Source organism: Atta cephalotes, assembly GCF_000143395.1.
Source record: "Atta cephalotes unplaced genomic scaffold scaffold00023, whole genome shotgun sequence".
NCBI lineage: Eukaryota > Metazoa > Arthropoda > Insecta > Hymenoptera > Formicidae > Atta > Atta cephalotes.
In genome coordinates this window covers 1,137,102-1,151,227 of record NW_012130087.1, presented here as the reverse complement: position 1 = coordinate 1,151,227, position 14,126 = coordinate 1,137,102, and the positions used below count along the sequence as shown (strand labels likewise).

General features: G+C 32.1%; 1 protein-coding gene across 1 annotated transcript in view; it reads left to right on the top strand.

Annotated features, from left to right (window-relative positions):
- The first annotated feature begins 5,771 nt into the window (after positions 1 to 5,771).
- LOC105619990 (fasciculation and elongation protein zeta-2) overlaps positions 5,772 to 14,126 on the top strand; it is a 13,275-nt gene continuing 4,920 nt past the window's right edge. Inside the window, exons 1-3 of the mRNA XM_012201501.1 lie at positions 5,772 to 5,853; positions 6,162 to 6,335; positions 8,587 to 8,839. Of these exons, the coding sequence (XP_012056891.1) occupies positions 5,772 to 5,853; positions 6,162 to 6,335; positions 8,587 to 8,839 (509 nt within the window). The remainder of the gene's footprint in view (positions 5,854 to 6,161; positions 6,336 to 8,586; positions 8,840 to 14,126) is intronic.

The following is a 14,126-nucleotide window of genomic DNA, read 5'->3' as shown; positions in this document are numbered from 1 at the left end:
ATTTCTATCGTAATACTCAAATCAATTGATAAAAAAGTATTATTAATTAAATACCCTTTGCATTTAAATTACAATAGAAAATAGAAAAGTATAGGTGTTGTTAGACAAGTATTTAGATCTTTTAAACTTTTATTTATTGTTAGATAAAATCGTGCCCATTTGTTGCAAAAATAATAATCGTAACAATATATAGCAACATCTGTTATCAATTTACCTGCTCACCAGCTGCTTGAATAACAAGCATACATTTTTGACGAAATTTATTAAGGGACACTTTTCTATTAAATTTATATGTATATTATTTATAAAGCTTACAATTCTCTTAATTAATCTTAATTAAGCGTCGAAACGTGATTTCATATGATGAAGAAGAAAGTGAGTATCTACGAATGAGTGAGCGTTCAACAAGATATTCGAACTAAATTGGAACATCCCAGGGCATGCTCTCGATAAAAATTCTATCCTTACTCTACTTGTATGATTATTTACTTGCTTACCAGGAAAATGGCCCGTTGGTTTCTCGTGAATTCACCGGAAGATACGTACAACGCGTGGATACTTTGTCTTCTGTTATATCCAACTGTGAACTGAATACGAGAAGGATGATCGTAGATTAGGGGGTCGTTACCAGCGATATATATATATATAATACATTCGAGCGAGGTTCCCCTAGTCTATTTTTCCATTAAATTTGATTAGGGAGCAAGATAGCTATCAGTAATAGGGTTCTATTGATACACTTGATACACTTGAAATGACCATACTCAGATCATGCATGTGCATTAACGAGCTCTCTGTAGTATCGTTTGATGTAATAACCGTTTGCGAGTATTTCGTAAAATTTTATACACATTCTATCTATTTACTTATCGATTTACGTCGATTTACCCACGATTTCATATCGAATTCTTATCAATGTCAAACATGCATTGTTTAAACAAATATTCAGAAACGAATTTTCAAAATGAAAAATTAGAAATAAGACGCATTTAATCGATATTATCTTAAATCAAACGATAAAAAAAACATTGTCTAATTAATAGTTGCTTGTTTGCACAGGATTTATAATAGGACAATTCTGATAGACGTGTACGATTAGTTGTGTAATTTACTTTCGAGCGCATGTACAACATAAATAGGATTAAATAGAATTATTGCCGAGAGATCTCACGATTAGTAATGCTTTCGACGCGAGTAAAGAGCCATTTAATCATAATGCAATTAAAAGAACATTGCCCGTGTTTATTGTGCAAATTGACCTGAATTGATTACTTGATTTATTTTCCATCATGGATGTTATCGTCGGCTGTTGCACGGCGTAAGGTAAATCCACTAGTATTTATGTATAAATAGATAACGATATTTTCATCGATATTAAAAAAAAAATCTGATAAATGTCGAAGTCCATTTATATCCATTACTGAATATTGCCGGATATTTTATTTCTGATTTTCCTGCGAGGATCTTATCTCGCACATTTTTATCGATATGTGATAGTAACAAAGTAATCTATTCAGGAACACCTTCCTGCCGTAACTGTGAATAATGCTTCGCTGATTTTTTTCTTTTACTTTTTTTAAAACTACATTATACACGGGATCATAAGATGTTGCCAATACTACGTTTATTATTATTTATTTTATCGGCATTTTGAATATGCATGTATTGGGTTGTCCGGAAAGTTCCGTGCCGCAAAAGATTTAAATTTAATAAATGTACAATATACTAAAATTTAAATCTTTTGCATTTCGATTTTCCTTCAAAATCGGCACGAACTTTCCGGCCAACCCAATACAAAAAAAACAATGAGAGAATTCTTAAGACTATTAAGAATTCACATAACGAGCGCAAAGAAGCGCATGCCACATTGCATTTATAATCGTTTTGCATAACAGATATAACGAGTGAGTACACAAGTGCGATGTGACTCATTCAGTTATTTTATTATGTTAGCTTATTATTTGAACTGTGCTATCCGATTTTTTTGTTTCAACGCTATAAATAAAAGCGCAATTTCTCACGATTGTTGTTTCCCGCCAGACTGCAAAATGTAAATTATCATTTGGAATTATTGTGCGTGAATAATCAATTAAACTTTATTAATTAACTAAATTATAGTAATGAATATATTACAAATAGAAAGATATACGTAACATAAATGTCAAAATAATTACGCAAATCCATTACAAAGTCAATTAATGTTCAGTTATGACGTGTACATGACATGTAAACATTCCCCTCAATTAATTTAAGAAATATTAATATTGATATTTGTGAGATCACGCGATACAGATATGTAAAAAATTATATATGTAAATGCAACCGTAGAAATAATTATAGTGCGTGTGATAGAGTTAAAAATATCTTGTAGGCCGCCAATATTGTTATCTAAAATCAATAACTTACTTAAGGAATTTTTATGATATGAGATATGTCTTTTCACGTTTACTTGCACCTCGAATTTTTTTGTGTAAAGACATCATGTATATTTATCGTTCAATTTTTCTAATCCCTTTCTTAATTACATATATAAACGATACTTATTTAATATCATATGACAGGTAGTTTTATTTGATATTAAATCAATTTTTTCTCGGTACTCATAAGTTTTTAGTTTCGTTCGAGGGCAAAATTTTTGTAACATTTATGATAATTAAGAATCGTTGAATCTATTCATTTAATTATTATCTTACTTGTAAATAAAGATTACACACATCACTCTGGAAAACAAATGATAAATATTGCTATATATTTATTTGCTTATATTTCAGAGTATTATAAATTTAAAATTAAACGTCACATCTATAGATCTGTTTCTTATTGCTACACTTTCTGAACTGGTACACACAGTGCAATGAGTAAACAAATATACGTTTGTTTCACTTCAACTTATTGCATTCAAAGTACAACAATAAAAAACAGACCTTATAATGTGTGGACACATATTCTTTTTATTTTTATTCTTTTAGCTCGCTCAATCATTTACTTCTCAGTATATAATTAATCATTAAAGAAGGCGTTCTCCGCTAGATTATCGCCAGATTGTTGTATAATTTGCAAGGCTGCTTTAAACACAATAAAATTAATATAAAAATCATTCTGAATTATAGATTTTTTTCTAATGTTGCATATCATAAATATTATTACACATCGGACGTTATATAATGGAACAATTGTGTAATTTCCAATATATAATAATATTTAAGATATGCAACATAATTTTCGATCAACACAGCAGCAAAACAGTGATAAATAATAGCAAATATCTTATTGAGAATTAAAATTTTGGACGTAAATGAAAGTGATTTCGTGTAATATTTTACTAATATTTTACTAATTAACAATTGCATGTTCCAATTTACCAATTTTTTTTTATACTCATATATATATATATATATATATATATATATATATATAATAAACTAATTACAATAACGTAAAAATTAAGTAATAGTAGAGAAGAAATAGATAATCGGAGCAACGGAATTAATCAGTTCCTGTAGAGAGCACATTCTCATGCGTTATTTTTATTTAAAACATCCGGTAGTGACAAAGAGATTTACGTTACAAGAGAGGTGCGATGCCAAGGTTGACTACAATCCCTCCATTTGTTCTTTCTATTCACTCAATCCACCTACACATACATAAGCTTGCTAAATTTAACATCGAAGTGACACGTGGTAGTATTCAAATTGTTCTCCAACGCATTATGATAAAGATGAATGACAAATTACCTGCAAAAATCGCGAATTAAAGCAAGTCTTAAAAAAAAAACACAGGATTCGCAACAACTAATTCAGAATTCGGAATAAGAGGGGAATAGGATGGAGGAGTAAATGAATAATAATTGCATATACATTACTCGAAACTTTACGAAAAAAAATGCTTTATCATTGATGTAGACTTCACACTATGAAGCGATGCAAGAAAGATGTTGTAATAAAAAATTGCGATCTCTGTGAAAAAATTGCTCCAGATAAATGATGTTTTTTACATCCTTCTCATCCCGCTTCCTTCCCTTTTCCCTACTCCGCATCAAGAAATGTATCGTTTTGCGATGATTACAGATAATCGTATATTTCAAGGAAATCGGATTGTTCGTTCTTTCGAGTTCCGCTAGATGTAAATCGCTTTACTTCTTTATGCAACTCGTATTTAATGACGGAATACTTCTTTTTTGTAGCATTAAACTGCTTGATAGATATTAATGTTTATTGGCTCACCTCGATAGGTGATTTATTAGAAGCTATTAGAAATTGAAATATTTTTTTTGCCATGTAGGACAAACTGTACATTTCGATCGAGATTTAATTATATCCATTACGTAAATAACTATGGACTGCTGTATTCCCCTGATAAATTCGTATCCTGATTATATCGCCTCGAAATTATCTACTTATATTCTTAAAAAGCAATTTAACTTTAATTCTTAATTCGTAATTCGAAACAATTCTTTTAATCAATAGCTCAAGAACTACATATCTTTATTCAATTTATTTCTATATTTATTTCTTGATTATTTATATCAATTTCATTATGATATTAGAATTAGATTTCAAAAAAGATAGCGTCTCAGCAGACAATTTATATTTAAAAAAGTTCAGTCGAGATATTTTTATGATGTATAAAAACGTTAAATAAATGTTATCAATGTTAAATATGCATATATATGTTTAAACGCATATTATTATTTAATGTTAAAATGCCGGTTTTATACAAAAAAATAATTAAATAAACATTACAATTAAGAAACGTTTTTATAATTCATTAAATAATTTTAAAAAATTTATCAACTTTTAAACATTTATTTTTTAGTTTATTATATGATTTTTAATGTTTTCAGTAGTATTTTGAACATATCTATATTGCATTGATATCATATAAATCAATCTTTAATTGGCATGTGTGATATTCTATAATATATACTGTATATCGATATACATTAACTCGTCAATTATTTATTTTAGATATTCGAAAAATGTTTATTATTGAACAATAAATATACCGACATATGGAAATGTAGGAAACATATACAATGTCCAACAGTTGTTATAATTGCTCTTTCCAAAGATGTTATCCACAGTCGTTAACCGCATTGTCTGCATTGTCAAGTCAAGTTTTTACCTCTTAAGGAATTACCTTCATTATTGATTCTAATCAGGAGCGTAAAATAAGGGCTGTAGTAAAAAATGAACAACAAATTAACATAACTTTTTAAAATTAATAATTGCTATTGATTATTTTATGCGGTACTAATAATTGGCATTCTCTTTTTCAACATTTAACAAAATTTCGCTACTGTTTTCTATACCTTATTATACAATTGCGCATTATTGAGTAAACATGCCAAAACATATAATTAAAATCCAAGAACAAATCTATTTACTTTATTTGCCTTGTCTAGCATTTTTTTTGCATCTGAGACGAATATATATCTAAACGTTAAAAAGAGGAAGAGTGAAATCGCCTACTGCAAAAAAAAATGCGAATACGTCCATAGATGTTGTACACATTCGATAAAATACAGATCCCTGAAAGTGGACACTTTGAACGGTTAATGTCCGTTTGTACCATTCCATTTGTTTGTAATGTAAATTTAATTTCGTACAACTAATTCTTCATCTTTTCCTAGTCCCAAGAATAAAGAAAAGATAAAGAGTTATTTGAACGACGATTAAAATTAGGACGATAAACATTGGTAGAAACGGGCACAAGTCAGCCCTGGCGGAGGATGATTCGTAACTCCGGCGCACTCTGCAGCAGCGGTTGCCATGACGACCGTGATCATCCCACCACTGCCTACTATCCGATGTAACCCGTCACTACACCACCACCACCACTGGCACCATCGCCGTATCCATCGAAGAGCAGCGAAGAGGAGCAGAGCAGAGCGCAGAGCAGGTCCCCTCCACGTTGCTACGTCAGTCGCTCGCAGTCGGTTCGTTCGTGTCGACAGGGGTTATCACGCGCACGTTTCGAGCGTTGGCGTGTACGTGCCGCCGCGCGGGCGCGCGTGTTGGTGTGTGCGTGTGTATGCGCGCGCGTCGTCGCACCTCCTACATGTTTCGGTCGCGTCGTCGACGTCGTCTCGACTTCGACTCGCAAGATCTCGTCGGATAAACGGCGACGAGGAGTCCGTTTTTTTTCCGTGGCCTGCGAAGGAGATACGCGTTCGGCCACCACATCGAATTTCTGCATCGCACTCGCGGATACTCCCTCACGTTCAATAATGAGGGACATGGCAGGTAAGATCGCCGAGTTGAAGTTCGAGGCACCCCTCGCGCGCTTCGAGGAGGAGGACACCGCCAGCCTGAAGAACATGAACATCCTGACAGGTGCGAAAATATCGCCTTGTTTACTCCCGCTTGGAGCGCAATAACGCTAAGTTTGACCATCAGCCTTTTATCGTTATATCTGACCATTTTTCGAAATTGGTAATGAACAAACTAGAAATAACGCGATCTATTATTCCCACGTTAATTGGCGTAAATGGTATTGCGTGCTACTTATGCTTTATGCCTTTATCGCAGACAGCTGAAACCTTCGTGGAAATATTAAATTATTAATGAATATTGCTCGCAGAGCGACTACAGTGGTGATGTAATTCTATACAGGGTCGTGCGACACACGACCTGAATTTTGATTCTCTGAATATTTCTCTCCGAATAAATCGATCTCTCGCCCTCACGAATGAATTAAGACCAGGTTCCACCAATGTAAGAGTAATTTTAATCTCGGTTCAACTTACCCTTCATCTTTTTTTAATTCTTAAAATTAGAAAAATATGAAGAGTTAGTTGCACCAAAATTAAATTACATTGGCAGAAACGAGCATAATTTTTATGAGTAAATTGAACCGAGGTTAAAGTTCATCTTACATTGATGAAACTAAAAGCCTAAAAGAGGGAAGAAGTGCATGCAGCTCCAGACGCGTTTCTCAGGCATCGACAGGTGTTACCTCGAACCTCGCAATTTCGTGCAACGGGACACGGTATTAATAAATTTTGGGTCTGCTTGGCGCTTTTAGCGCTCGGTGTGTTTAAAAGAATTCTATACTTGCGTGACCAAAATAAATGGGAAAACGATAACGCTGGGTTTACTTGACTTATGTCTATTTCTACCAATGTAGATTAACTTTAATCTCGGTTTAATTAATCCCTTATTCTTTTCTAATTCTTGGAACTAAAAAAAATAAATCAAAATTAAAGTTAATTTATTTTATTGTTATGTCCATTTTTATCAATGTAGATTAATTCTAATTTTAATTCAATTAAGTTTCCTTCATCTACTAGTTCTAGAAGAATTAGAAAAAGATGAAAAGTAAGTTAATCTACATTAGTAGGAACGGGCATTAAACCGACCGCAGGTCTTCCTCCGAATTTATTTTTGTCGTTCGGTCACCGTGAAATCGTCGCCGGTTAACGCAGTAGAATTTCTTCGAATTCACCCGAAATGTAGTGTTTGCGAATACAGCGACGTTCGAACACAAGTTATTTTTCTATAGACACTCACAAGTCCTTGCCACGACGAGCCAATTCCACCAAGGTTACCATTAATTATCGCCGCGATAATAACCGACTCTTTTTATTTCTTTCTAGATCATACATAGGGATATAGATAATCCCTTTAGATTTTTTCCATCTCTGAGAAAATAATAGCAATCGAATCTGTGATCAATGTTTGCGGTGTGCTGCTTTATATTTATCTTTTCCGATGTTTAATTTTTCTCCGAGGCTTTTTTCGCGGAACTCTTCTCTACTCAAGATTATTCTCTACTCAAGATTTCTGCATTGCAAAATTGAACTTGACATGAGAAGAAATATATATTTATATATGTATGTATGTGTGTGTGTGTTTATCTCGCTCGAGAAGGATGAGTAGATATATATCTACTCTTATTCGAACGACGACAAGCAGTGTCATATCCGATAACGCTCGATATCGCAATGTCGGTCGTTGCAACCTCGATTCATCTTTGTCAATATCAAAGTACGGAATTACATTAATAGTTAAATTTGATCCGAATTTTTTTTGATGAAAAATATAATTGTGACATCGACGTCATTTGTGAAACTAAAACTATATATAGATTTAAAAATTAAAAAGAATTGCCATTAATAGGCGTCTACTTTGAAATTGTTTCTTAAGAAATTTGTATTAACATTCTTAAATTCGTGTAATTAAAGCTTGGTTTGATGTAAGATTGATTTTAATCTCAGTTTAATATTTATTAATTTAATTTACTGTTAATTTAAATTGATCTTATATTTTGATTGAATTAGACCTTAATTACTCGGATTCAAGGATGTTAATACAAGTTTCTCTAAAAAACAATTTCTTTCAAAGTATGCTTATTGTTGGCAATTTTTTTTATACATTTTAATCACAAACGACGTGACATCGATATTACTTTTTTTTGTTGAAGAAAATTCGGATTTAAAAACCCTTGACATTATGCTGCACTTTGATATTGAATCGAAATAAAAATTAATCTTAAATTAATAGAACCGGATCTAAGAGATTTTAGCATATTTTTATTATATTGTCATATCTGTATTTTTTCTTTATCGTTTTCTCAAATGTGCAGAACAATTATTGGATGCCAGTCTGGATGCAAATTTCGGCGAGAACTGTAACGCGAATGAGCCGCCTACGACACACGAAAGCGGCACCGACATCCTCCAGGAAGGAACGTTCAGCCCGTTCAGCGGTAGTCTCGAGGATCTCGTTAATACCTTCGACGAGAAGATCACGTCTTGCTTCCGCGATTATGGCACTGACGTGGAATCATTGGCTCCGGTGCAAGTGCGAACGCAGGAGGAGATCATGAACGAGTGCCAGTGAGTCGTTCATCGCATAATTGATACTTATCCTAATGATCTCAAAGCATCTATCGAGATGATTATATGACATAAGGGATAATCTAGTGATATCACTTTTAATCCTTAACACTGTACACGATTGAGACACATAACTTTAATTTTAAGCGAGGCTTAAAACTCTTTCCCTTTCAATCTCTCTATCAGTTTAAAAAAAAGAAATTAGAGATTTTTAAGCTGTCAAAGTAACGTTAGTGCAATCGGATCTAAGACATTTGTGTCCTAAGCATTCCTTTTCTTTGAAGTATTAGAAACATTTGGCTAAACAATAATCTCTATATTTTCCTATTTTTATAACACATTCTTCATAAATACTTCATAAATACATACTTCATAAATACTTTCTAAAAATGTTAAAGTATACGTAAGAATCACTTAATAATTTTTAAGTAAACTTAAAGTATGTTTAATTCAGGATACTATTCATCGTAAGTCTGTTCTTTTTAGCTAAAGTTCTTGCAGTTCATCTTTCTTCCACGTTGGAGAGAAAAAGAGAAAATATAAATTATGCAAGAAGATCAACTAAAAAGAACAGGTTTTACGTAAAGGATTTAAAAATCTTGTAACAAAGTTTGACCTAGGTTTGATCTCGTCTGATCAAACATTTGATTAGCGTCATTTTTGTCAACTTCAGTAAGTTAGAATGAATAAGATAGTATAAATTAGAATGACACAATATATTGAAAAAATAGTATATATTCTTTTGTTTTTCACTCTTATTTTGACTAAATTGTTCGTGGCAGAGTCTCTAAAGGACCGGGATATCATCGCGTGTACTAAAAGTTGATGATTATATAGGTAAGAGTTTTCATCGTTGTTAAAAATCATCATCATCACGTGCGCGTTTGACTCCATTGACGCAATTATTTTAATCAACCTTAATTAACTGTATTCATATATATATGTGGTCGCAAATCTTCATACGTACAATCATGCAGTTTTTCGGTTTGTATAACGAAAACCCGGATTATTATGAGTATACCGGTTTCACTGCGTAGAGTACACACGGGAAATAAATCAACGACGTGTCGACGACGTGTAGAATACACGCTTGGTTGAGAAAATTACTAGGTAAACGCGTGCGTATTAAAATCAACGTTTACGTTTTGCGGACTCCGGCTCCCTCATGATTCCATTTCTTAGCTGGAAAGTGACGACTGCAACGGAAATAATCACTTATTGCATTACCCGTTAACCCATTTGCTCGTCATAACACGCATGATACATAATATGCAATAACGGGTAGCATTCCTATCCAGAGAGTAGAACGTGGTCCAGTAATCTATCTTTCATCTTGATTACTCCTCGCTGACTCGCACTCTCTCTTTCTTCTTGTACTTCTCTTTCTTTTAAAGCACGTCAGCAATTTCATTTAATGCTCCGTTTAATGCGGTGCTACAGCTAGTGCAACCCAATTAGATGTATGGTTTCACATGTGTATCAGTGAAGCGTTTAATTGAGAGACCTGTATTAAAAATATTTGAAATCATTTTATACGTGACATAGTTTTAAATTAAATTACTCATTAAAAAATTCTCAAGTCATTTTATTACTAAGAAAAGTGATTACTCAATTTTCTTTCTTTTTTTTAAATAACGGTTATCTTTAACAAAGAATATTTTCTCAATAAAGATCTTAGTATATTGATTAGTATCAACTAAATATTTTCTAAGTATAAATCTATATTTATTTATTTGGTACAAGAATCATTAATTTGATTTAACACTCTTGTTGTTGAATAAATATTTATTTACGGTAAATAAATATTTAGTTGGCATTATTTAAATATTAGTTAAAATTTAGTACATTTTTTTCTTGTTAGTGTAGAGTTCAGAATATATTTTGAATTAATTTGATGTTTGTGAAACTTAAGCTAGATTTACGAATATGTGAACTTTTGAAATATCTGACACAAGTAATTATTATTTACGTATGTATTTACGTATGTTTTTTTCTGTATGTGAACTGGAAAGTTCTTCCTTTGCTATACAGATCATGCATGTTCATTTATGAGTGTGAATACCAATGCAACGTTTTGATCTTATCATTTGAAACAGACGTATTTTTTAAAAAATATAAAATGGATAATAGAAAATGTAATTTCTTCTTCGACAGTAATCGATTTCTCAATGGAAGAAGTGTGTCGACACTGTTGGTACTCTCTACGCGACGTTTACGGCATATGTCGCAGCTTTCTCTCCAAAGTAGCCACAGCGTTCTCGCTTGATATACAAAAACGCATCTCGATTTTATAATTCAAATATGAATATTTCTTTAATCCAGTTGTTTGACAATAGAATTATTATTTTGATACTGTTTTTCCGCGAAACATTAATATCCATTTATCTATTAATTTTGAGTAAATATTGTAGATAAAAGACAAAATGATTAAATAAAATGAATTATCTCGATGAAAATAATAAAACGCTTATAAATTCAAGAAATCTATTGTCTTAGCACTTTTAATTTAATATTGTAGAATTTAAAGAAGATTTAATTGGATTTTAATAATTAAAATTTATTTTTCTAATAATAATACTTGGCAACACTTTATATTTGATAGATCTTCTAAATCTTCTTATCGGCTATGAACGCATACTTCTAAGTAGCGAGTCAGATTTTTCAAGGCAACCTTGACGAACATCTCCGGCGAGACATGTTGACGTAGGCATGATTCGAGCTGCGTCATAGACACAAGTTAGACTACATATTTACTCAGTACGATATGACGTAATTTCTAATATGATGTCATTTCTGATTTAACTGAAAAAGTAATCCGTCACTTTCCCGATTCTCTTACAATTAATTCCATTTATTAAACTGACATTTTATCTGAAAGTTTTGGAATATTAATAAAATAGACATTATAATTACCTATGCAGAAAAAATACTAAATTTTGATAAATATTTATTTGAATAGCGTCAGTTGAATAAATGTAAATATACATTTATTTGGTATATTATATTTGTTGTATAATTTTTTGATAAGAACTATTAATTTAACTATTACATATCTTATTTTCCGTAAATAAATGTTATATTCAAATTATTATTTATTAAAATTTAGTACATTTTTCTCCCAATGTAAACATGCATCATACGTTTTGGAGTTTGTTCAGTTTTACGGATTTTGGATCATTTTGAGGGGTCGAGGTTTCACGCTGCCATAGACGATCTCGGCAAAATATTTTTAGTCGCAGAGTGTAAATTACAGTCGCAACATGCTCACAGACAAGGCAAGGCTGTTCGTCCTAACGAGCATAACCAAGCGACAGCAGGTGAAATTCAACGAAGCGCGAAATTGTCTCTTCTTCCGCGCGCAACCACGCACAAAGCTGTTAAATTTACATTGGATCATTCGCCGTCGTGCGGAAATATTGCGCGATTTTCGATCGGTTCATTAATTTCTTATACACATCCTTTGCAAGTGCGCGAGATAAATCATATATGCACTGGTTTTTTTTTAAATATATCTTCATGCCATTTTTATTGTTTATCGATGAAAAAGAATATTGCATATATTTTTTTTATTAAATTGCAAGAAGATTTTAAGAATTTAGCTGTTTAAACATTCATGATTACGAGTTGTGAAAAAATTCGTCCTTTGGAAAGAAAAATATTGTTGCTCAGAACAGCGTAATCAGGATTTTGTTTAGAGGGGCAAATTGAAATTGAGATTTTTTTAATCTGAGGGAAGGAGGATGAACTGTTGAACCTATTTTGTCTTATATTTTTTCTAATTAATTGACAAATAAATTATAAAATCGCATATTTAATTTACTATAATTTACTTTATTTTTCTCTTAAAATTATAAACTGTTTCTTCGAACTAGAAAAATTAAATTTACAATACTAACTATCTTGAAATTCTCAGAAAATCTTTCTATAACTTTCATCTCCAATTCTTTCTGTTTTTCTAAAATTAATTTCTTGCTGATACTCATTAAGCATAATCTAAATTAATAAAAATTTAAATAAATTTGTAATTCTTCTGTAATTATTTTTGTTCTCCTTTAAGATTTAGAGGAGAAGGCATAGCCTGGTTACGCCCATGGTTCAATAAAACTTAAAGATTGCAATAAATGAAAGAGGAATCACTCTAAATAAACACAATGGGCAGGTCTTTTTCTTCTCTCTTCTCTCAAGAAACTCTATCTTTCGAGATTCATGATTTGTTTCGAACAAACGATCCCAAGTGTCATTGATCGACTCCGATTTATCATGGCGTTATGAAAGGGCGTTTGGCGAGGGTGGCATTATTCAAATGGCACGTTCTCTCCATTCCGGTGACTAATAAGGTCATCGACCTGATTGTGATTGCGACAAAGCCGCGGTAGCGATGTGAGGGCACACGTTCGTGAAGCGCTTACATTCTCCATCGTATATTACGCTGTTCGTCGCAATCCAACGCGTTTAAATGTAGTTTCTCGTAATTTTCCAGCCGCACTTTCTAGCGCGAGACTGAACGCGGCGTTCAAGTATTGACCACACCGGAAATGCATGTCGAATGAAGATTAACAGATCTCCTTAATGATTTGCGTGGACACGGGTCATCATCGTGTGCGACCGATATAAGTATAAGCTCAGAATCAAATTGGATAGGTTTTTTTGAAATAAGAAATAGAGAAAATTGACAAAGCATAAATTATATAATATATTATATATATATATGTATATGTATATATAATTATATATATAATTATATATACAATGTATATATATTTCCTCCAATTATTTTATAATTAATTTTATTAAAATATTATAAAATATGTAAAAAGTCGAGTTGGTCAGTTTGGCTTTTCGAGTTTTATGTAAAATCTTATATAGAAATTAATATATTCTTTCCAGAAATAATTACTATATATATAATATATGTATATAATATAAAAATATATATAAAATGTATTTTTTCTTTTTTTCTTTCATTAATTGACTTGCGTCAGATTTCTGATTCGATAGACAGAAGTTTGGAGTTACTTCCTTAACTGATCATTTCGTTTCATAAGTGTTTTGATATTGACGAAAACGCATGACATGAAAATTTAATCTCTGTTTTGCTCCTTCGTTCGTATCGAGCTACACCACCCTCCAAACAGAGGGCGAACGTCAATATCGGCGCGCACGCGCCTCAGATAGCAGCGATCACATTTACGGGGTATTACGGGGATAAATTTATATGCGAAGGCTCTCTGTGTGTGTGTGTGTGTGTGTGTGTGTGTGTTATGTGTGTGTGTGTGTGTGTGTGTGT